A 25,329-nucleotide genomic window follows, 5' to 3' on the forward strand; every position below is an offset into this window, starting at 1 on the left:
CCAGGACACAGCCAAACCCTTGCCTATGATGCTGGGCTTGGCTTGCAACTGGCCACTGGCTTCTGAACCCACACCTCTGCAGTACTGAGTGAAGGCTTTGAAAACCAGACAGCTGTCAGTTGCGGTTTGCGTGGGAGCAGCAGGGAAGGAGTGTGTGGGCATGGCAACACGTGTGACATCTGACTGCAGCATAGGAAGCATGTTCTGCTGAATTCAGTGACACTGATGAGTATATAGAATTGAGTAACAGTTACTGTCCCTAGCTTTTGACCGTATTTGGCAACCTTCAATCCCCCCCTTCCCATCAGCAAGCTTCCTGTTTAATATATTTGCTGGAATATTTATCTGTTTATTCAAATTTTATATTCTCTTCAGTTGAAGAATATTGAGATTTTTTTTTGGTTTGTATTTTCTATTTAATAACTCAAAGTTAGCACATGCCTTCAAGAAAACAACATTTATTTATAAAAAATACAACAGGATCAGTTTATGATGAGAAATGTGGCAATAAATACAATTCAAAGGAAAGGCAATTCTACATGGATACATTATGGCACAGAAAATAAAAAAATGCACCATCAAAACATGGGGGACTTCTGTGGGCTCAGAACTTTGTACAAGCTCCCTTTTAAGAAAGACAGCTCTTTCTATAAGTTTGGTCAATTTAAAGGTGGGAATGGAACACACACAATCACAAATGCACATTTATTGTATCTAACGTGACCTCAAAGATTAGCAAGCAAGCATGGACAAAATTAAAAACAAAACTTTTCAGTAATAAGCCACAACCACAGTTTTTGTGACAAAGACCACAATCAGTATTATGCATAAAAGTCTTTTACAGTCTTCCATAAAATAGAACTGTAAATAAAAACAGTTTTAAAAAATCAAGGCTTGATATGGTATGCAAAATGCCTGTTTCGGAACAAGATTGTAAAAAAATGCATAGTTTTTATTATTAAAAGACTTGGCTGTATAAGAGAACTCCCCTTTCACAGTATTCCTTTTTACTTCATATGCAGTTATTGGTTATGCTGTAGACTGCAACTGTTACAGCACTAAAGGCAACTAGAGAAAGAAAGGGCAGAGAAAGGAAAAAGGAATGTTATGTAAGGCAATATTACCTTAGGTACATGAGCATAATGTGTACAGAAGATGGGTAACAATTCCACAAGGCTAGTTTCGTTTTTACTGAATAAAATAATAAACTAATACTGAGCTTTTTTTCTTGAGGCAAATCTAATAATCAATGCCCTGGTCACTGTATTGACCGTGGTAATCTCGCTGATAGTCATCTTGGTACTCGCCGTGATATTCATCCGGATACTCGGCCTGATAATCACTATCACTGATTTCAGACCCATTAGTTCCTGTTCCTTGGCTTCCATTATGAATAACGGGCTCTGTTGGTGCAGCACAATACTTAGGGTCATACACTTGTCGTCCAAGCCCATACACACTCATCCCCTTCTGTGAAGCCACTTTATTGGTGCCCATTTGTAGTGAAATTGTAGTGTTGTCCATGGGTTGTAATGTGAGCTTCTGGTCATAAATGTCTCGCCTGGTCCCTGGTGCAAGCATCCCTGCCTAAAAAGAAATGTTTATTTCAAAACAGACAATATAATATGGATTTTCAGTAATGATGTCTGGTAATGAATGGTGGAGGGGGCACACATGTGAATTAAAATTTGCCAGATGTTGACTAAACTGCTCAGCTTGAAAATTAAGGTCTCCAAAATAATGGTCCTGGAAGTAAGGCTTTTGTTGAGTTATTCTTCTCCATATGCAGAAAACCGAACAAAGACTAATTCCAACAAGATGCCGTCATAGGCATGAAGATACTCTTAAAAGTATCTTCATTTCCTAAGCGACTAAGCAAGTGAAGAAACTTGGTAGGAGCTCTGTTGTTTCATCCCCTTCACATTCTGAGTAAAAGGACCAGCTTTTAGAAAAGAAATTATACATAGTGCTACTGATCCCCCTACCCCTTTCCCCTGAGATCTAACTGAAAAACTAAGACATTGATTCGAACTCTGAAAATTTACTTTGCTGCACTTCCCTGGTCCCATGTGAACAGTGAATTAGTTCCAATCTAACAGCATATCTTCACTTGCTGCTAGAGGAGCTTGTGCACTGTTCCTCCACCCTACCTTCAGCTACCTAATGAATGACTTCCCTTTTGTGACTAGGCATGTTTTGGCATTATACCTAAGCTGCCATTCCAAATCGCAGACATCCTGAGTTTCAGGGAAAACACAGACAAGCTACTGTTTGGCAATTCAGAGACACTGATTTGCTACATAAGTGGCAACAGAGAAAAGGGAGCGTACAGGTCCAAAAATCTCTCAGGTTCATTCATGTAGTGGCAAATCATAAGTTTGCTAATAATGACTGTAGTATGCCTGTGTCCTTACTAATGAAGCTGTAAAATACAGAGTTTAAAATACCAGAGTCTGAAATCTAGATTATACACTTTGCTTACCTGACTGGCTCCTTTGTTAGTACCCATCTGCAAGCTAATTGTTGTCTGATCAAATGGTTTATCGGTTTGCATCTTCGGATCATAGAGGTGTCTTCTAGTTCCATAGGCAGTCATACCTGCCTGGCTAGCACATTTGTTGGTTCCCATCTGCAAAGATGGAGCACGTGGAACAGTTATCTCCAGAGAAAATTATCCCCAGAATGTACCGTTCTAAACAACAAGACTTACACCAGATGAAGACCAGTTTACAAGTTACAATCATCACATGATTGAAACAACATCTGAGGAGCAGCTCACATTGCATAAACATGAAAACTTGCTATGGACTGCACCCACTAGGTTGGATCTAGTGGAAACATTCTTGCAAGCAGTTGGCAAAGTGGAACTTTCCCTGCTTTCCAAAGCAGCCTATTGTCTGCACTGAAAAGGACCTTGTAAAGAAAATGCCTAATACTATGGGGGGGCTGCAGCAAAAGAGAATCAGGTAAAATTGCTTCCTCCTCTGAGGCAAGCCACCAGCTGCTTGGGGAAGAAGAAGACGGGGAAACATCCTCTCTGCCAAATCCTTCTGTGAACTTTTATACTGGCTCCAAACCACAGTCCATAGGGAAGAGAACTCTAGAAAAAATATCTGGCAGTGGCATGGAAACCTCCACAAAATAGAAACAAGCAGCAAGGCAAGGCTGCTATACAGAAGTCACAGTTTCTACGTAGTGACTGTAATCCATAGATTAACTCTCATCAAAATAGATGAAGTTCAGCTATGTGACAAACTTTTTTAGCTATACTGATATCCCAGATAAATTGAAAACTGACCCTAGGATGCCAGGACTGCATTTACTTTATTTATGTATGTATTTAAAAACAATTAAAAGCTGGCTTTTATCCCTAATCTAGGGAAGGTGACCAGTACGGTAACCACCACTGGCATTCCAGAAAACAGGATACACAATGTATCTCACACCTTCTGTCTCTTCAAACCTACCAAAATTTACTTCCAGGCTGATTAGGGTGATAAATGTGTAGTTAAACAGCAATCTTTACAGAATATCACAGAATCGCAATTATTGCCTTTGCTGTCCTGTTTGCCTTAAGCAATTCATACCCAATCTAAACAAATGATTGCATAAAGCAAAATTTATGCTGCTAACTTTTTGCTACATTTTGTATTTATTTTTGACAGCAAAAACGTAATTTTTACAAGCATAAATACTGTACATTTTACTGGCGAAGGATACATTTTCTGATAAATGAAATTTGGGCCAACTGCAACTTCTTTGGACTTGGGGTTTGGTTTGTACCACAAAATGTACATGCTGTTTAATATTTGCACTTGTTATAAACACTACACAGTGCAATGAGTAGTATAAATGCCTTTCCAAAAGAATTTATTACAAACATGAAGAAGACTGAGAAGTTTTCTGAGAACAAAGAGTTCTTGGAACTGACACCTTAACAGTTGACACACTTTTGGTGTTAAGAGTTAACGAAGCCTACTTTTCAAGACACAGTTTTTCCAGATACAGGAGAGGGTGTAGCTTAGTGTAGAGCGCCAGTTCTGCAAACAGATGTTGGCATCTCTAGCTAAAAGATTCCTTGATGGCAGGTCTGGGAACAGTATATCTGTGGATAAGATCCTCAGGTTCAGTGCCCTTCAAAGCAGACCATCTGAATTGGTATAAGTTTCATATTGTGCTTACCTGTAAACCAATCACACTCTGCCCTGCCTTAAGTTTCCCAGCATCAAAACTCCTTGCTTGTTTTTCTGCATATTTTACTCCAATATCAATTGTAGTATGAAAGCCTTTAGTTTTTGCCTAGAGAGATCATAATAGAACAGTGTTTTTAGTATACACATTTGCTACTAGAACATTTTGACCTAAACATACTGAATAGTTCTGCCTTTGGCAGTGCTTCATTTAATGGCTCTAAACCAAGATTGTGCTTGTTTTATAAACCTATGAGGGATTCTTAATTGTGTATAGTGTTGGCAGTTAGTTATTTGGTGACAGCTGATATCTGTGCATAAACTAAGCTTGGTCTTCCGTTTTGCTCATGTCCAGTTTAAGCGAATGTTATTTGGGTGCAGATGCACTTCATGAAATTTGATACCATTGAAGGGACCATTTTGTACAATAAAAGAGGTCAATATAAAGCATTTTTCATTCCTCATTGAAATGTGCCATAACATTATTAATAATAATTGCCAGGTATGCACTTGCTCAGCTATACACTGTCTCCATGCGTCAACAAGTACTTACCAGACCTGCTAGCGCAACCAGTGATGTTTGAACCTGGGTCATATTTCCATTCTCAAAGAGATCATTTGCTTCAAAAATATCATGTGGTTTCATACCATATTGTTGTATGGCCTTGATAAAATTTCCAATGTTCTCCAGCTAAAATTAAACAAATGCAGGAAGCAATACTTTTAGGAATTGTTAGTATTTTAGCTTGGATACGCTTACTTAGACATAAGTCGATCAGGGTTCTATTAACAGTTGTGTATAATGCATACTGAAGCCTCTAGTTTGAGGCTGTTTGTTTTTGCCATGCAAGGTCAGAACTCTCTGCCTTCAAGCTTTAAATGAAGCGTACATGCAGGGCATGGCAGAATCCAAGCCGCTAATGGTCCTAACACTGTAGTTTTGTTTTACCTGTTTAAAATATTTATATCCCTCCTCATAACAAAAACTTTTTCAAGAAGGCTTAAAAGTTCTTGAAGTTTATTGGCAACATTTACCAAACTGGATATATAATACAACAATCACTCTATTCCCTAAAACTGTTTAAATCCATATCTGTTCAAAGCATAAGACAAATGTTTCTTGTGAGCATTTCCAGAGCCCCTCCCCATTGCAGGATCTATTTGGAGCTTCATTGTGTTGGCCAGCACGTGCTCCTTACTCATCTACTTCTAATGATGTCCTAGGTGCTAATTTTGTCTTGTGTGCCATCCTAAGCAGAATTACATCCCTTTTAAGTACTCTGACATCAATGGGCTTAGAAGGGTGTAGCTCTGTTTAGGACTGCATTGACATCAGACATCTCATTTGGGGAGTGATGAGTAGTTTGTTTTTGTACTTGTACTTCCATGGGAAGTACTTTCTATGGAAAATGAGTACGTGTCAGATTTCCTGGGCTATGAACAATTAAATGTGAGCATAGCTCTAACACAGGGGTGGGGAAAGTTCAGCCTGCGGGCCGTACACAGCCTGCGAAGTCATTTGGACTGGCCCGTGGAGAGAGACGAGCGGCAGAGCTGCGGGCAAATGGCGGCACTGTGGGTGAACGCAGCAGGTGGATCCCCCGATTCCACCCTTCCCCCCCGCTCCCACTTACCCACTTGGCAGGAGGCGTGCTCCCTGGGGTGCCCCCTTCCCAGGGGGCATGCTCCCACACCACAAGAGCAGGTGGTAGCGGCGAAAGCAGGCTGCTCTTGCTGCCACCACCGCCCGCTGCTGCCAGCGTTGCCCGCCACCAAGAGCAACCCACAGCGCTGGCAAAAGCGGCCTGTGCTGCAGCGGCGAGAGCAAGTGGCAGCAGCAGTGGGGGGCGCTGGTGACAGAGCTGCTGCTGCCGCTGCCGCCACAAGTGGGCAGCAGCAGTGGTGGCAGGGAGAAAGGGAACACAAGTGCCCTTTCTCCTGTGCGTGTGACATCGCTCCTGGAAGTGATGTCATCATGCACGCCGCGTGATGACATAATTTCCGGGAGTGCCACCACGCACGCGGGAGAAAGGGCACTCCCCGCACGGGACAGAAGATAAACTTGGTCCTCGGCAGAAAAAAGGTTCCCCACCCCTGTTCTAACAACAGAATGAAAAAAGGGACGTGTGCTAAGAGGCAGAGATTTCTCTAAGCCTGATAATGTCCTAAACAAAGCCACTAGTTCTCTAATTTCTACAAGCAATGCTTACCTTCTTGATTTCCTACTCCCAAACACAAACCCTCAGGTGCAGCACCTTCAATGGAACCCTATCAAAAAAAAATTTCCCACTAAACGCTACTTTACCTTAACTGAGGAACAGTTTCTGTCTGCCTAACAATAAATCTTCAAATGCTGAATTGCCAAAGGTTTTCATGAAATAATCACTGTACATTTTCATTCATACAATTTTTTTCCCTTCAAAGTAAGTTCTTTACAACTATGCAGCATAATATTTAAATGGTTGTTTTGTTGATTACCTGGTGCCAGTTTAATTTGGACTGATTAATTTTCTTTACTGATCCTGGGTGCAGTTTGTTGATAAGCCTACAAAAATAATAAAAGAAAGTGTTATTTTACACAGCTGTTTTAATCATTTTGTAGCACTTCTTGGGACCCACATTTATTTAGTTACTTGTTTCTTTGTTTATATCTTGCTTTTCTGTGCAAAAGAACAGCCTAGTTGGCCCACAAATATAAAACATCCTACTACAATACAAACATCAATTGCTTATTAATTAACAAAACAGTACCAGCTTTCAAGTTCTTTCATAGGTAGGCAGCTAACTAGATCAAAATAGCTTCTTTGTTTACCTAAACAGTTTATCTTAGGAGCAGTTTATATAATAAGGAGAATGGCAACACTCTCCCTGGGCTGTACCACTCCAGAGTGCAACTGAATGGTTGCCTCTGTGAATGCTCACTCATGGAGAGGGGAAACCCTCCCTCCATGTGGATGTGAGAGAGAAGGTCTCCACTATGCTTTTTTCTCGACATGCTATTTTTCTATGTGCATTTCATGGAGGAGAATGAAAACCTACAACCACATGTAGGTAAGCGAGATAAAAAAATTCTGTCATTTCATTATGTTGACTATCTGAATTAACTTCTAGGTGCTAGAGAATTTTACAGGGGACCTCCCTACAAACTACAAAGCTGTTTAAGCCTCCATAATTAATGAAAAAACCTAGCCTGCATGAAAGGCTCTATTCATTCCAATTGTGCTTTAACGGATAGGCTAAGACCCATAACTGGGTTGCACCAGTAGCTTTGCTACAGTGTTTGGATTTCTTTTTAAAGAGAAGTAGTAAGAGTGAAACCAGATGAAGGCTGTGTAGAAGACATTTTTGTCAATGAAGGCGTACTCAACAGGTGTTACATGTCCATGTTTCCTCTTTCTATGCTGAAGACTGATTCAACTATGGGGTTGAAAGACTGAAGACTACAAATGGTCTACAAATGGAGGAAAACAACTAACAATTAAATAAAAGGAAATTATGCTGCTTACTCGCATAGAATGATACCATCCTTTAAGCCCAGCTGGAAGTTTGCCCCAATGCTCATTCCAGTAACTTCTTCAATCCAGTTGCGAAGATCTTCTTCTATCTGTGGGTCATATTTTAGAGCAATCTGCAATACAAAATAAAATTAATTCAAAATGTTATTTATTTTATTGATTTAAGATTCATTACCCACCAAGTACAGCACATTGCAACAGTCCAATCTAGTTGTAACTAAGGCATGGATCACCATAACTAGATCTAACTGATCCAGCAATGGGCACAACTAATGCACCAACCAAAGCTGGGCAAAAGCACTCCAAACCACTGCCGCCACCTGGTTTTCTAAGGTGACTGCTTTCTTCAAACCCAGAGAACCTGTCTTGTCAGGACTCAGTTTCAGCTTGTTCATCATCATCCAGCCCATTACATCTTCCTCTTTCAGTTTTAATAAAAATAATTTGACTAGGTAAGGATAATTTATGAAAACATCTGAAAGTATTGGTCCAGTGTTATCTCAGCCATCTGTTGCACTGATTTGCAAATATTAAATAGCTAAAGCTTCAGAAGCTTTATCTAACCACATACAGTAATTTCTTAGCTGTTTAAATAAGTCAAAGAGTTTCTTTTAAAATATTCAGAACCATAACGTGTGCATGATGCTACAACAGAGTTCTACCCACAATACAGTAACATGTGGAAAAAGTATATCTTGTGTTCAGGAAAGACCCTCAAACAAAGGAAGAGAAAAAATCAAGAGTGCAATAAAAGTATTCATTTTGTAAATTCAATGCACTTTAAATCACTTACAGTGTACTCCTATGCACTCAAAAGGAAGGTCTCATTTTATTCAATTTATTTATTCACAGGAAAGTGTTCTTAGGATTTCTGTAACATTTCCCAAGCAAATCTCTGTGCCAGACATTTTTCTCTTCATTTCAGACTATGACAACTATTTCTGGGAAAAGGGATTTTGAATTTTGAACATAACCCAATTGTGAGAAAGCCATCACAGTCTTCTTATTTAACAATGCTCACACATGTAGATCACTTGTGTGTGGTAATACATGCAAAAGTTGAACTGATTCATAACATATGAATCAACATTTAGACTGCACACTCACAGCACTATAGCAATTGTAAACAATAATATATAAAAATGCAGTTCTTTGAAACACTGTAACATTTCTTCATTACATTGTTCTGTTATTGGACTGTGTTTTCAGTGTTTTAAGAAAATGTACCCTAGTTTTAAGAAGAGGCACTAAAGCAGGGCAAGAGTAAATTAGCCTAAGAATTCAGAAGACTAATCTAAAATCCAAAATGCTTGTACTCAAAACGGGAGGTAATAGTATCCACAGATCGAGAGTTCGCGTAACATAGTGACTAGAGCACCGAGGTATGAATCAGGTACTCATAATATGAATCCGATCTCTGCCATGAAGTCACTGGGAGGCTTTAGGCTAGCCAGTCTAGAATCATAATACCCTACATCTGTTGTGAAGAATATGGAAAAAACTGTAAACTTTTTAGAAAATCAAAAAATTGGCTCCCCAGATCTGTATTCACAAAAGTTGACACAGATCAAAAACTGATGAAAAAGAATTGAAAGACAATATTTTGAAAAAGAAGGGGATCTTCCTCTCTCCTACAGAATTATATATTCTGTGCTTCTAGATTTTTCCATTATCATCCGTAGAATTACAATAACGCCAAACTGAAGATGTATTGTGTAGATCTTATCTAGCACAAGCCACCACCACCCCGCCCCATAATTGTGCCAGTGGTGTAGAGGTCAGGGAACCCTGGAAACAGCATGGAGGAGAAAGAGGGAGTCTCACTCCCTTTCATGACTCAAATGCCCTCTTCAAGTGGAAAAAGAGGATTGGGAATCTACAGCCTTTTTAGGGTCACTTCATGAACATTGTTTGTTACTAACTAACCTTGTGATAACCTTCATGCAGAAAAATGCACACCATCATGCATGAATTGTGGTTTAAGAACTTATTTTTAGTACAAGGATCAAGCAGTCCATCTACACACTTCAGAGAGGGGAAATGCTAGTAAATGCCTGCTTGTTCCTTAACAGAGATTGTATCTGTTTAGGAAAATGTCACATACTTAGCAGAAGAACTACAGAAGATGCCATTTAAGACTTAGGACTAACAAGATTTTTCAGAGTGGAAGGTAATCCAATCTGGGCCATTTCCACACACGTTCAATGCACTTTAGCACTTTCAATGCACTTTAGCAATCCTTTGGAAGTGGATTTTTTGTTCCACACATGGAAAAGCAGTTCCAAATGTTCACTAAAGAGTATTGAAAGTGGATTATCCAACATGTGTGGAAGCAGCCTTTGTGTGCATGCTCTGTATTTTCTATCTCACTATAATCTCTAGGTAAACAGTATACACAGGTTTTTGTAGCACTTCAAAAACATGACAAATCTGTTTAACTAGAGATAGTTTTACAGAAGGGTGTTTATAATGGGTAACATGAAGGTCTTCACAAACAGCAGTGAGGCCTCTATCACATCACCCTCAACTCTGAGAACATAATGTTGTCAAGAACTAGCCAAAACATGTCCTTCAAATATGCTGATTTAGAAATGTGTGCAATAGCAGACTATAAAAGTTATTCTGTTTTACTTATAAGTTTAAGCTTCTGAACTTCAGCAATTATTGCAATTTACAAAAACTTACAGCACACAAGGCATACCATACCAAGTCCTCTGCTACATTTCTTTCTGGCTTATTATATTCATGACCGAAAAAGTTTCAAACACAGAAGAGTCTTTGCTTGTTCTTGTAGTTAAAGGCAAAAAGGGATTGTAAACGATTCTTCATCTCTGGAGAACTATTAACTTAAAACATCTCTGAGTTTGTAACTTCTTAAGATAACCTATAGCAAGCAAGCACAATTGCTTATCTGTGGTAGAAAGATGATCCACCCTTAATCTTTGAATTTAAGTGATTCTAATCTGCATTAGTAATTTTGACTGAGAAATGGTGTGTGTGTGGGGGGGGGGGGGGTGGATAGCTGTTCATAATTAAGAGGAACAATGCAAAAGGATAAGGTACTGAGTATTTGCCAAGTAGGCTCAGGAACTATGTTAGAGACTGAACCAATATTTTACAGTAATTTACAATGTAGTGTTTGGTTGTAGTGTTGCCATGAAACATGGCAAAGTACTTTCTCAGATACAGCATCTAACAAAAATGTGCTTTATTTTTAGCATTCAACCATGAGATGCCATTGTTAAAACAAATATGGATTTGTTTCAACACCATCTTGAAATGATGAAGATTAATAATGCAGGCTAGGTGGGCGTCCTATGCTTGATAATAAATGCCACTGATCTCAGTAAAGTGTGATTTGAAAGTAAATTGGATTGGTATATCCATGTGGTTTTTAAAATACAGCTTTTTAGTACTCCACAACAGAAGCTGCTAACAAAACAGATCAAAACCCTGCCTTTCCTAGGGCATGTGCCATGTATAGAGAGCACCACGGTTTTTCATAGCAGCCCAGCAAAACCATCCCATCTTGCTTCATCCTATTACTGTGCTAGAATGTCGTACTTCTGCCTGAGCACTCCACCACAGGAGGCTCTCTCACACAGGCGCTCTTCAGTGGAGAGCAGCCTGTGTATCCTGGGCCTGAGCTCTGCGTAACTCTCTATCAGAAGCTACTCTCCAACCTTCTCTCTATACGTGTACACATGCATGGAGATCAGGAATGTACCCATAGTCACTGCACACTGGGTCATATGCAATCCTGTCTACAACCCACCATTCAAGAACAGACTCAAGATTAGTCTTTCTTTTGTAACAGAGCATGATATGATGAATCTCTATAAAATATAAGAATCTGAGTTTTTTCTTCTTCAGTTGGGGCCCTTTTAAATAATACAGAGAAATAATTAATAGATCATGTCATCACAATTCAGACTGAGAGAGAGAAAGAATGTGGGCTGTTGAACTGGAGTGCAGAAAGGGTGACTCATGTTTGTCTTCAGACCACTGTGGCCAAAGAATGTCATCAATTTTGTCATTTCTGCAAAGTCAACTCCCCCCCCCCAATCTTCCTTTCACAGCCTTCATGCATTTTTGAAATCTGATCTTTTCATGGTGGAAAGTCATGCCTCTCTCCTCACTGTGCTCTAGTAACCAAGGATTGGCCTTATGGCACTTTACTGAGTTCCCTTACAAATATTTGCTTTGGATTAAAACATATGGATAGAGGGGCCAGGCAATGTATGATTTGTAAAGAAGCTTTAAAAATGTTCTTCACAGCAACAATGAATGAAGTATCTCAAGCAGACTTGCAGAGCTTATTTGAAAAGACTTATGCAAACATGTTACAAATAATGCGTATTGTGAGCAGCTCTACTAGTTATTTTGTTGGCTCAAAGTCAGATACTTCATCATCTGCATTGCTTACATAGAAATTGCTATGCTCTCGTTAGCTATTTTGTGACAGCCCAGAAAACAGACAGCTTTTGGAGACTACATATTCCTGAGTTTGTCTGAATAAAGAGGAATGAATGACAGCAATTCACTGAAGGGCAACAGCATGTGGTAGTACAAGACGCAGAAATATGAAGGAGATCAAGGTATGCAAACTGGAAAGCCTACTTAATACATGAACAATTTTTGAGGTACTCTGATAACAGTAATCAGTCCAATCCCAAATGACATTATGTTTGGCATGGCAGGTTGGATGGTGTATGCTCATCTGAACAGGTCCTTCTGCAGGTGCAACCCAACAAGCAAAATCAACAACTGCATGTCAACGTGCATTCTCTGCTGTGGCCCCCACCTTATGGACTGGCCTGCCTGAAGAGGTCAGGAAAGCTCCCACAATCCTGGCTTTCTGCAAACTGTGTAAAACTGTTTTATTCCGGAGGGCTTTTTAATGCAGGTTATAAGGCTATACTGTAAGAAAAGGGTTCAGAAAGATGAACTGGAAAAGGGACAGGGACAGCAGACTATACTACGGTGTCCTGTATGTTGCTTTAAGAGTGCTCCCACTGGGTAGCTTCTACATCATTTAAAATGTTGTATTTAATTGTTTATGCTTTGTTTCCACATTGTTTCAGCTCTGTATTGAATTTCTGCTTATTTTCAAGTTTATGCAATCTATACCCAATTGTATTGTTTATGGTATGTCTTGGCCATCGATCACATTGACTGAGACTGTGTAATTAGTCTTGAATCTCAACGAAAAAGGCAGACTACAAGCAATGTAAATAAAAATTCTGTGAGCACAGAAAAAGGAAAGAATCTGGCAGAGCGTGCAAAATTCAGCTTCCAGAGAAGCCAGCTTTATACAAACTTTTTTGGCCTGCAAAAAGATACAATTGAAAGAGAATGGGCAATGCTGAAAAACAAGTGGAGGGCTGAATAATGTGGCTCTGCTGCAATGTCAGAAACTACTGTTTGTACCACTGCAGTTAAAACAGTTTTACAACAACAAGCTGTATTATCTAGCATTTCTCTGGCCCTTTCCCCAAGTCAAAAAATCCTAACATGTTGTAAGACGACCTTTCTTTACAGTTAAGCTTATTCTTCCTCAGCAAGGCTCGTTCTTTTATGTTTAACAAGTCTAGCCTCAAAACTGCTTTTCACCAGTTTACCTGGCAGAAATGTTAAGATTTAGAAACCTTAGACTTTTTGGATTCTTATTCCAAAGTGGGATTACTTTGCTGTCTCCTTTGGTGACTGCCAGCAATTTTCAGTTTCAGGTGGGGGAAAATTTCCCTTGCCACTGTAGAGCCAATACACCAAGGACCGACTGCTTGCAAGCATGTGTTATGTAAGCATATATCTGACCTGAAGATACAAGCTTATTAGTTGAAAGACCAGAACAGAAGCAAGTATACAACTTGCAAGACTGGAACTAGTAGGTAGTCATATTTGGAAAAACAAGACTTACTGTGCAATCCCAAACAGTTACACCTTTTTAAGCCCACTGACTTCAATGGAATTGAAAGGGTGTAACTGCTTAGGATGGCACTGCTAAAAAATAAGGAAGTAAAATTAAAGATTCTAAACGCCAAAGTAAAGTGTTCGCCCATTAATTTTATACATATGTAGACAAGTCATAATAAAGAATTCTCACCAGCTTTTAATTAACTGACTGAACAGGAAGAAAAGGAGGAGGAAATACTGGCACATGGTTTCACCAAAGAGCTGTGGAAGCAGTCATAAACTCTGCCTGGGGAGGAGGGGACTTAGTGGAGTTTTATTGTATTATGTATGCTTTTAATCCTGGAAATGTAAGCTGCCCTGAGCCACATGAGAAACATGCAGTATGAATATTTTAATAAATACAATAAATAAAAGAAATAACTCACTAGAGAGCAAAATAATAAAATACACAAAAATTTATTTTAAAAACACAGTATTACAGCATAATAACTGTATATTTGAATACATTAATAAATGGCACATGATGTAATCTCTGACATTCATTTTATTTATTTTTAATGAGTTCTTTTGAAAAAAGGGAAGATGAGGACTTTGAATTTCAGAGCACAGTTGTGATGTTCAAAGATAGAAATGCAGGCATTTCATGAGCCAAGAAGTCACCTCCAAACACATGGACATTTCCCTGGAAATAAAATTGAGCTTTATATACAGCAAATATCACTTCTAGTGTAACTACTGTTAAAGGTGACTCAAAGAATCAGAATGCCAGTTGTAATCAATGAGCTAAACTGTTTTCTCAATTTCCAGTATATTATACCCCAAAAAGAACATCACCATTTTATATTCTGAATAGCTGCAATCAACAATTAAACAAAACTATAGCCACATGGCTTATAACCTGGCCAAAACAGTCCATAAGCATGCAAGCAGTTTCACCTGGTGTTGCTCACACTGCTGAGCAGGCAAGCAGTAAAAGTTGAATGTTTTATGTGACATGAGAAATCCGAGGTGCAATGCTGTATCTCTCCAGTATAAAATGTGCAGCAGAATGTCATATTGTGGGACCATACTATATCTATTTGACCATGCGTCTGTAATATTAGACAAATAAGTACAGTATGTGCTCATGACACGGCTGCACAGTATACACATTCTGCTTTACATTTAATACTGGAAAGATACGGCATTGCACTTCAAATTTTTCATTAAAGGTAATCAGAGTGCGGTTGCCATGACTTTTATCCTAGCAAAAGATAACACTTGAATAGCTTATCATAAATAGAAAGGCAGTCCTAGCACTGGATGAAGATGACCTTAGAGCACCTGATGAGGGAAGCAAACCATGACTACCACTCACTAGGTAACACAACCTAATTTGGTTTCTATTAATCCTATACTTAAGTGTATTCTAACATTAACATTTTTGCTCCCATAATGTCGCTCATTTTATTTGCTTTTGTTGTTGTTTTGTTTAATATTAGGCTTCAGGAAGAGTTCTGTAAAACTCAAAAGACAGTTCAGTGTTTCATAATTTAAACTTGTTTAAATGGTTGAAATGGCTCACTTCATTATTTCAATAATTATAGAATCATAGAGTTGGAAGGGGTCATAAATACCATCTAGTCCAACCACCTACCCATTGCAGGAACACCCTAAAGCATCCCCAACATCCTCATTTTGAAATGAGGCCTCTAGAACTGTACACAATACTCCAAGTGGAGCCTGACCAGTGTAGTATATAGTGGGACAATGACATCCTGTGATTTGGATGTTATGCCTTTGTTAACACATCTCAAAACTGCATTCACCTTTTTTGCTGCTGCACCACACTGACTGCTCACATTTAGCTTCCTATTCGCCCATATCCCAAGATCTTGTTTACAAACACTGCTGCCCAGAAGTGTATTCCTCATTCAGTATGCATGCTTTGCATTTCTGTTACCCAGGTGGAGAACCCAACGCTTATACATGTTAAATCACATTTTATTCCAATGTCCAGATCTCGTTGAATTCTATCCCTATCTTCAAGGGTGTTTGCTACTCCTCCAGTTTGGTGTCATCCGCAAATTTAATGAGTAATCCTTTCACACCCTCATTCAGATCATTTAAAAAAATACTGGAAAGCACTGTGCTCAGAACCGAGCCCCGTGGCACTCCACTGGACACCTCCCTCCAATCAGACAACTACTCTTTGGGTGCAGTTATCCAGCCAGTTCCCTATCCATCTAAAGGTAGGTAAAGGTAGTCCCCTGTGCAAGCACCGAGTCATTACTGACCCAAGGGGGACATTGCATCATGACATTGTCTTGGCAGACTTTTTGTTATGGGGTGATTTGCCATTGCCTTCCCCAGTCAACTACACTTTACCCCCAGGAAACTGGGTACTCATTTAACCGACCTTGGAAGGATGGAAGGCTGAGTCAACCTTGAGCCGGTTACCTAAACCCAGCTTCCGCCAAGATCGAACTCAGGTTGTGAGCAGAGCTTGGGCTGCAGTACTGCAGCTTATCACTCTGCGCCACGGGGCTCTTAACCTATCCATCGAACCATCCTAAAGTTCAGTCCACAGTCCTCCAGTTTATTCTTCAGAACAGCACAAGGAACCTGAAACAGCCTTGGGAGGTAGGCTGTATCACCACAAAGAGGATTGTAAGAACGCAAGATGAGCCTTGCTGGATCAGAACAGTGGTTCATCTAGTCCAGCATTCTTTTTCACTCAGTGGCTGACCAGTTGCCCTGATGATTCATAGGTCAGTGGAAGAACTGTGTATAAGATGCCACGTTCAATCCTTGATATCTCCAATTAGGGGGCAGCAGGACATGAAAAACTTCAGATTAAGACTTTGGAAAGCAGCTGTCAGATTGCCAGTCATCAGAGACTATAACGTAGCATCCAGTGTACAGATTGCTATGTCTGAAGAAAGATGTTTGTGTCTAGGCAACTTAGTTGACAATTCCATGTCATAACCATCTCTCTACACACTACTTCATTAACATAAATAAATTTAAAGCTGTCTCTCAAGGAGCTACACAAAGAACTTATCAGAGATCTGTGGGAACTTACGCACTGTGAGAAACCTGGACTTGTTCACACTGACCTCCGAAAAGGATTGGTTGGATTAATAATTGTGTAATAAACGTATACAGCTGCAATTAGTGTACGATAGTAAGTAATTCGGGGCTGCAGATAGAGAAGCAAGTATTTTATGCCACATGGGTTTGTTCGTTACCTAGCCACTCAAGTTAACAGTTGCCCTTCATTCTGGCTGTTCATTCTTAAGAGACAAGGTTTGCCTTTATGTCTTAAAATATGGAAAAGAGTATTTTCTTTTATAAACTTTAAGATCACAGATCCTTGTATACCACAACAGAACACTCAATCCAAGTGAATTCAGTCTGTACCATGAATGGGAAGTAAGGTCTGCACTGTATCCTGGTTGAAGTCCCTGTCTAGGGCTCCATGCCCAGTTATGTCCCAAGGTAAGTTCCTATCTTGATACGAAGACACTAACTGTCCTAAAGACATCAAAAGCAACCGTCCCCCCACACTTCAAGCTGCAGAATGAATAAACTATAAAACAACTGTTATGCTACTGTGTTGCCTGAGAGGAATAAAAACAGGGCAACTGTGTTTTGCCACTATTTTCCTTCAGTAAAATGTTCTCTTAAACAGGTACAGTATGCTCTTGGTTTCCATCTCATTTCTCTTCTGCTTTCTTGACATACATGTAATGCGTACATTACATAATAGCAGCATAGGCATAATATGGACAAACCAAAACACAATGAATAATTACAGTGGACTGCAGTCATGCAACCACACATTTCCATTGTGAGCGAGCGCTGGGATTATCTTTAATAATAATACACATTTCAGAAACATTCTGGTGGGTAGCAAAATAAACAAAATAATTGTAGAAAACTTCAAGATTCCCAGTAGATTAGAAATTCTTACTTGTTTCTTGTTAAAAATTTCTTTGAATATACAACTAAACTTAAGCTACATTCCTAAAATACCCACCCAAGAGAAAGTGATTTTGATAGAGCTCTTCTAGATTTTCAATTACTCAGGGGTTTTTTTGTCTGAAAACAACTTACAGTATGCAGGAAGAGAGACAAAAGTAAATATACTACAGGACCCCTAGCTATTTTGGTAGCGTTGTTGTTGTTGTTGTTGTTGTTGTTATGCATTCAAGTCACAACCAACCTATGGTAACTCTACAGGGTTTTCAAGGCAAGAGATGTTTAGAGCTGATTTGCCACTGTCTGCCTCTGAATTGCAACCCTAGATTCCTGATTATATATTAGGTTAAATTAAACCTGATACACCACATAACAAAATGAATCTTAGAAATTTTAAATGACATAGTTTGTTGGTGGCATTTGCCTGATCCAAAAGACAATGGGATATCGTAAGACAAGGAGAGCAAAGAGCAAAACAGGTTGAAGAGGGAAAAAATATGCAAACAAGGAACATGGGAACACTTTGAACAAAAAATTCTAAGCGGGTTGTCATGTTAATCTCTATCTCAAAATATATCTCAGAAATTTAAAGTGACAAGGTTCTGACCCAAAAGAACATGGGACAACATAACATGGAGACAATAGGGCAAAAGAGGTTAAGGAGGGGGGGGGGAAGCAAATAGGGAACATGAGAAAACTTTGGACAAACATTTTCAAGAGAGCAGCCATGTTAGTCTGTTTGGCTTGACCACATTATTCCTGTGCTGCTATTGACTTGTGTGGTGTTATATGCTTTGCCAAGATGCTGGAATTAAGCTGTCAGTGAAATGGCACTACTCTGCACATTCTCTTCATTGCCAGGTCCCACTCTCAAACACATTCTTAAGATACCAAAGAAAAAACACTTGTTTACTGGTGGCTGTACAGAAAGCATGCAGATGGCAAAACAACAGTCTCCCCGAACAGTCCACAGTAAATGCATACATAGTTTCAGGACTTCTCTTTACAGAAAATCAAGTCAAAGTGGAATCTATCTCACTTCACAAGTAAATGCAACAATAATGTCCTGCAGCCCTGTCAACAATTCACAACAAGCTGCTATCATGGTCTGTGGAGTTTTGCGACCTTTATGAGACCTGTATATTGAAGCCTCACTGCCTTCCTTAGTGTTCCCAAAAGGTTTTTGCTGCCACCAAAGGCTCTCAGCTTAGTTTTCTCAGTTTGACTTGCAGTACAGAAAGGCTTTGTTATATTTGGTAGAAAGACAGGTCAGCACAGTAGCAGTCAGGGGTGGCTGTGAGGTAAAAGGAGATCCTTTATTTTACTTAAACAGAAATAGAGTTTATTTAGAAGTACAAATGCATAATAGTTTCAGAGTAATACATAAATGTATTGGTTTCAGGATAGTTTATAAATGTAATGAGATTTCCAAACATTTCTAAACCAACTCAAGTCACAAAAACTTATTTTTTCCTAGCTGCCACTTAGGTTAATAATATTCACAAAGAAAAGGACATGCAGGCTTACCTCAGATTACAGCACTTCACTGCTTCTCCCTCTTTCCCCAGAACAAGTCGCCACAACACTTAAACAACACACTGAACTCTTTTCCTCTGATCCACTCTAACTTAACTGTAGTTCATAACACATTTCATTCACCCATCCAGCCCCCTTCTTACTTTAGAGGCCTGCATTTTAAACTACAGTAATACATTCATAATCATATATTCAAAGCCCCATATTAATATACACACACACATATATGTAGCGCAAAACATGTGTGTGTGAATGTGCGTGTACAAAACATTACAGGGTCTATTTCTGATATCATATATAATTATGCAATCATATCTGTGTATCAATAAATGCCCCAAGAATGACATTAGTCACTTTTGGGCACGTATGGATTCCAGATCCTATATTTACACCAATCCTTAAAAAGTCTGCCCTGCTTGCCTGTGCACTCTTTCAAGCTCAAAATGACCTGCAACCTAGGTATTTAAGGAACCATCTACTCCCCTATGAGCCTGCCCAAGTATCATAGCCTTCTTCAGAAGCCCTGCTTTGTGAACTCATTGCTTTTGGAAGTGAGGCAAGTGGTCCCAAAGGGACACAGCATTTCAGCTGTGGTGCCTCAACCTATAGAACACCCTATCCCAAAAGTTCATCTGGCACCTATTAGTTTTCTGGTGCCAGGTCAAAACCAGGCATTTGATGTTGGTTTGCTTTCTTTTCTGGTTGGTTTTAAGATTTTACACACTGCTATTTTATGATTGGATCGTTTTAATACTTTCATAATCAGAGGGCTTTACTTTTATGACTTTTATATTATGAATTTTGAATTTGTTTATTTAATTTTAGTAGTTTTAAAAATTATGGTATCTTAAATGACTTGCATTACTTTTTTGGATAGAATGTCTTTTTAGAGAAGTGATATAAAATGCATTAAATAAAAATTTAAAAACTAGGTATACAAGTGCTAACACATCTATCTTGACTGCAGCTGCATGATAAATTATTGTCTCCTACACCACTTGCTGTTGTACTACATCTATATCCAGACGAGTTAGCCATGTTAGTCTGTGGTTGGAAAATAGTAAAGAGTTTATTAGCACCTTTAAGACTAACCAACTTTAAAATCTTTCGATAACCACAGCTCTCTTCGTCAGATGCATCTGATGAACACATCTGTGGTTCTTGAAAGCTTATAAAGTTGGTTAGCCTTAAAGGTGCTACTGGCCTCTATACTACATCTATATGTTATGTTATTACTGATTGAGCCAAACATAGCCCATTAACTATCTACTGTGACCTGTCAATGATTTAAAACAGTAATATTTTTTTGTAATCCTAGTTGGGCAACAAACCAGGAGGCGCATTTATCTATTTAAAAAATGTCTACGCCACTTACCCAGGGCACAAGTGGCTATTGGGATGCATTCCTCTTAACTGTACAAATCTATTAGTTGAGCTTCCTCTATATAAGAATTTTTACACTGACACACACACACTTTCACTATATATTGATATAGCAGCTGCATTGATTCTTCCTTCTCTCTACTGCTGCACACTGCAATATGGATCAACTTTAAATCCTTTCCAAACCTACAGTTTCATATGGGACAGCTGGGTCTATGCTTTATAACCAGTCAAGCAGAAAACTTCCACTGCAATACGTAAGTACTGCATTTAATGAAGGCACCTAAAACCTTAAGAAACAAAGCACACAGTAATCTGAGCAGCTATCCTATTACTAAAATCCAGAGAACTTAAATTCCTTCTACATATGGGTCCTGCTGGAGTTTCACACCATCTCGGGATAGAAAGTAATTGAAGAAAATAGATGACGTAGGAACTTCCATATGCAGTTAACAAATGCTTAACCACATTTGCCTGCCGTCCTTATGATACAGTACATTAAAAGAGAGAAGAGACAGTTATTTGAAAAACTCTGCTACTTGATCACACAACATTACCTCACCACTTCCTCTGAAAAACATTTGGGATTTATAAGGAAATACCAGCTAATTTGCAATATAAGAGAACTATAAAGCTATCTACTGTGATGTCAGATTAATCTGTTTGCCACAAGGAGATTTTTAATTTATAAAAACAAATAAAGGCTGGAGTTCTGTTTAAAACTAAGAAGATTTGAAACTCTGTAAAGTGTCTATTTTTAAAAAGCTATCAATCTTTCACCATTCTCTCGCCCAATTTCCTGTTTCTATCTTTATTTTCACTGATATTCTTATTATAATTTATGTACTTATATAATTTATACTATACTTTACAATGTATATACTTTAAGTGTAAACACTGGCCTGAATCCAACCATGTAGTTAAGTTTTGTTAAGAGGCGATAGCAAATTTTGCTGATCTCTTCCACTGCAATCTACTCAGTCCACTGAAATTTTGTTGTGCATGGGTCAATGGATCTTCAAAAACATAGCAGCGGTCTGCAATGAAAGAGTGAAAGCAGCGAAAATTTCCACTCCTTTGTAAGAAAAATTAAGGGCATTAGGTTTTCTTAATGTTGTTGGATCAATGCTCTGTGTAATGTTTAATAAATTATTTATTCTAAAATAATGAAAATATAATGAATCTGGGTGTTGCAAGAGGGAACATCTGTTTGAACCACCGTAGTTTCAACTTGTTTATCCTTTCATTATCACCCAGTTCTATGACCCCAACCATAATACACCTAACTCCTATCTTTTCCATTTGGTTGACGTTATAAACCATTGGGAAGGGACCATCATACTTCCATACTAGCATAATATAACCCATCAGAGTTTAGGAGAAAAGGCAGAGTGGAAAGGGTAGGGACAACTGAAAAAAAATCTCTTCTCTCCTCTCATCCCAATAGACTAATAACAGCATCACCTAAAAGAAATACTTTAAGAAGCGGATTTTAAGTCCTGGTGTTTATTGTCCAGATAGATCCTGAATGTTCACAGGACACAGAAAATACTCTTCACTGGACTGTGGCACTAGCAACAAGGAATAATTAATCTGGAACTTTGGGTTAGCACAGTAAATTAGGTCTCCCACATTCCAATTCTATGCAGATTTGGGTCTAATGTATGCTGAGTTTGGCTTCTGACCTGTCTTGGTTTTACTATTATTTCATCATGTAAAGTGGTGTGTGAGTGTGTGTGCGCGAGCACATGCATGTCTTTGTGTGTGCATCAACTGCCATAAAGTTGCAGCCAATTTATGGTGACCCCAGAGAGCTTTCAAGGCAAGAGACAAAGAAGTGGTTTGCTATTGCCTGCCTCTGCATAGCAATCCTGGACTTCCTTGTAGGCCCTCTCAGCCCTCTCAAGTACTAAACTGTGACAACGCTGCTTAACTTCTGAGATCTGGCCACATCGGGCAAGCCTGGCTCATCCAGGTCAAGGCACAGATAGTTTAGTATGGCCTACGTTGATCCAGTGCCATAAATTCTAAATGCTATCTATTCCTTGAGCTTTTCTCTTCAATGTAGCTAGCTCAGAATAAATTCTGTATAAACTGTGTGTGAATATGCTATCTTCAAGCCTGTGCATGCACCAGAGCATGGCAAATTATTATTCAAAGGCAGGTCACCTTATTCAACAAAACTTCAGTTATGCATTAAAAAGGGACAGGATTATTTATAGATAGGTTTCATTTTCTGCTAATAATAACCTTGTTCTTATATACTGCTCTTTAGGAAAGTTTAGTGCCATACTCAGGGTGGTTTAAAAGTCAGTGTCAACATCATCATCACCACCACCACCATCATCAAAGAAGAAGCTGAGAGTTCACCCTGTTCCCCATATATCTTCATGATCCCTTCCTGTTTTCCTGTATATTCAAACCCTAATGAGTAGGAAATCCTTTTGTCTATTTTTAAATAGCACGTGTCTATATTATTAATTCAGACACAAAGCAACAAGCCATATTCTTGTCCTGTATTGTTTCAAAGAGATAGGAATTGAATCCTTGTCACTTCCTAGTCTTTCTCTGGAATTATAAACTCTTATTGCTTTCATTGCTCTGGAATAGGAATATCAGAGGATTTAGGCCAAGTCATAATGTTAGGAAGCATTTACTCATTAAAAAACCTCCTGGCAACCACCATATCCTCACCTTTTCCTGCTTCTTTCACTCTTTCCCATCCACCAAACAAACTTCTATCTGCCCTCCATCTTCAGCTATATTTATTAGCTATTTACTTTAGTTACACCCTACCTTTCTCCTCAATGGGAACCCAAAAAACTGACCTCTTTCTCCTGTTCCTCCACATTATTCTCGCAACTTAGGGGTGTGCAACCCAAAAAGATTCAGGTTTCCTGCTTCGGGTTTCAGGAAAAAAAATTCGGGAAAACCCGAATCCTAAAGTGGCAATATTCAGCCATTGTTCCCAATGGGAAATGCTGCTCCTGGCTATACGGGGGCCTGTGAGGGCCATTTTCTTCCCTAATAATCACAAATTTGCAGGGGACCTTCTCCTAACCCTCCTCTCATGACCACCCAAGTTTCAGGGAGATTGGACTTTGGGGGGTATGTTATGGTCCCCCCAAAGAAGGTGCCCCTATCCACCGCCAATCTTCATTGTTCCCTATAAGGACCAACCTTGATATCAGAGAATCAAACTAATGAAAATTTAATTTAAAATGCACAAAACCATATGATGCAGGGACACTCTTGCAACTAGAAGTAAACTGAAGGCCTCCCCTCCCCCAATATAACCAAACTGATGCAAGGGGAACAACTTCACACCAGAGAATCACACTAGGAAAAATTCCTCCTTGCACTTAAAGAGAAAAAAAATCATTCTCAAACTAGTGTCCTCCAGGTGCACTCATCAGGTCCAGTCAAGTCCAGGTCCATTCTGCTTGCAAAATACCACCCCAGCCACCTAGAAAGTTTTCCCCAGGGAACAGGAGAAGCATTGTTTCCTCTGGGCATTCTTTAGGAACGGCAAGGGAAAAACTGCTTCCGCGCTACCCAAAGAGTTCCAAAATGCTTCAGTAAGCTTTGCTTTGGCATTCCCAAATTGCTTCAGCAATGCTGATGCTGATCTGAAAATGTCAAAACATCTTGAATCGGGCCCAATCAGGGTTAAAAACCTGGATCTGTAACCCAAAGCGCACATCCCTACTCACAACCCAGAGAAGCAGGTTAGACTGAGACTGAACTACCTGATACCACATCTGATACCTGACTTGCATGATTCACTGAGACTGTATGACTGGCCCAAAGTCACCTAGTGAGTTTTCGGGGTAGAATGGGGACTTGAACCTGGGTTTCTCAAATCCTAATCCAACATTCTAACCACTACACAACACTGGTTTTCATTAGGTGGCTGCTGTTGAACAGCAGCAAGCCGCCAGTCCTGGGTGAATCATGCAAGTCAGGTATCAGATGTGGTATCAGGTAGTTCAGTGGTTGGTGCCAGGCTTAGCCCTAATGAGTCCTCCCTCAAAGGACAGCCCAGGAAAAGGCCCTGCCTCTCCCTCTACCTATTACTGACACACACTAAAGCTTGACGGTTGGCAATACTGCTGTGGTTGCCTAGCCAGAGCTACAACAGCTTTACAGGCACTGCTTCTATTATTTTGGGTTTTTCTAAGGCCCTACATGTGGGAGGGAAGGCAGCATGGTATAGCCCAATCTCATCAGACCTCAGAAGCTAAGCAGGGTCAGTACTTCGATGGGAGAACACCAAGGAAGACTCTGCAGAGGAAGGCAATGGCAAATCACTTCTGCTTCTCACTTGCCTTGAAAGCCCCTTGTTGGGGTCGCTACAAGTCAGTTGTGACTTGACGACACTTTATATACACACACACAACCCCTTGCATGTATTATTTCCCCCCAGATTTCAGATTTTTCTGCAAACTTAGCACTTTTTTCCAGGTTTGTAGAAAGTTCAGTCCTGTTTGTACATGGCTCCAGTCTCTGAATTTAAGTATCCACAGATTTGGCCATGTTGAGAATTCAATATATTGATAACTTGCCTTCTCCTTGTAGCTCGAGACCGCTTACAATTCCAAATTAAAACCATACACAATACAATAAAACCCAGTAACCCCTCCCTCCATGACTGTAGCTTAGACCCCATTAAAAGCCCTAGCACATAAAATAGCCTTACAGCACCTTCTGAAGTCTTCTAAAGATGGTAACCCCCTCTCATCAGGTAGCCTGTTGTGCAAGGTGGGAGCCAGGCTCTAGCAGAAGCCAACCTTAAGTGAGGAAAAGCCAGCCAATATAATGAAATG

The 25,329-nt window shown here is 39.4% G+C and overlaps 1 protein-coding gene across 1 annotated transcript in view; it reads right to left on the reverse strand.

The window, feature by feature from the left end:
* Window positions 1–442: 442 nt before the first annotated feature.
* CNN3 (calponin 3) overlaps window positions 443–25,329 on the reverse strand; it is a 30,027-nt gene continuing 5,140 nt past the window's right edge. The window contains exons 2-7 of the mRNA XM_054980144.1: window positions 7,697–7,818; window positions 6,669–6,735; window positions 4,744–4,881; window positions 4,183–4,299; window positions 2,483–2,629; window positions 443–1,587 (exon numbers count right to left, since the gene is read on the reverse strand). Coding sequence (XP_054836119.1) covers window positions 1,240–1,587; window positions 2,483–2,629; window positions 4,183–4,299; window positions 4,744–4,881; window positions 6,669–6,735; window positions 7,697–7,818 — 939 coding nt within the window. The 3' untranslated portion in view covers window positions 443–1,239. The remainder of the gene's footprint in view (window positions 1,588–2,482; window positions 2,630–4,182; window positions 4,300–4,743; window positions 4,882–6,668; window positions 6,736–7,696; window positions 7,819–25,329) is intronic.

This window comes from Eublepharis macularius, chromosome 5 (assembly GCF_028583425.1).
Source record: "Eublepharis macularius isolate TG4126 chromosome 5, MPM_Emac_v1.0, whole genome shotgun sequence".
NCBI classification, from domain to species: domain Eukaryota; kingdom Metazoa; phylum Chordata; class Lepidosauria; order Squamata; family Eublepharidae; genus Eublepharis; species Eublepharis macularius.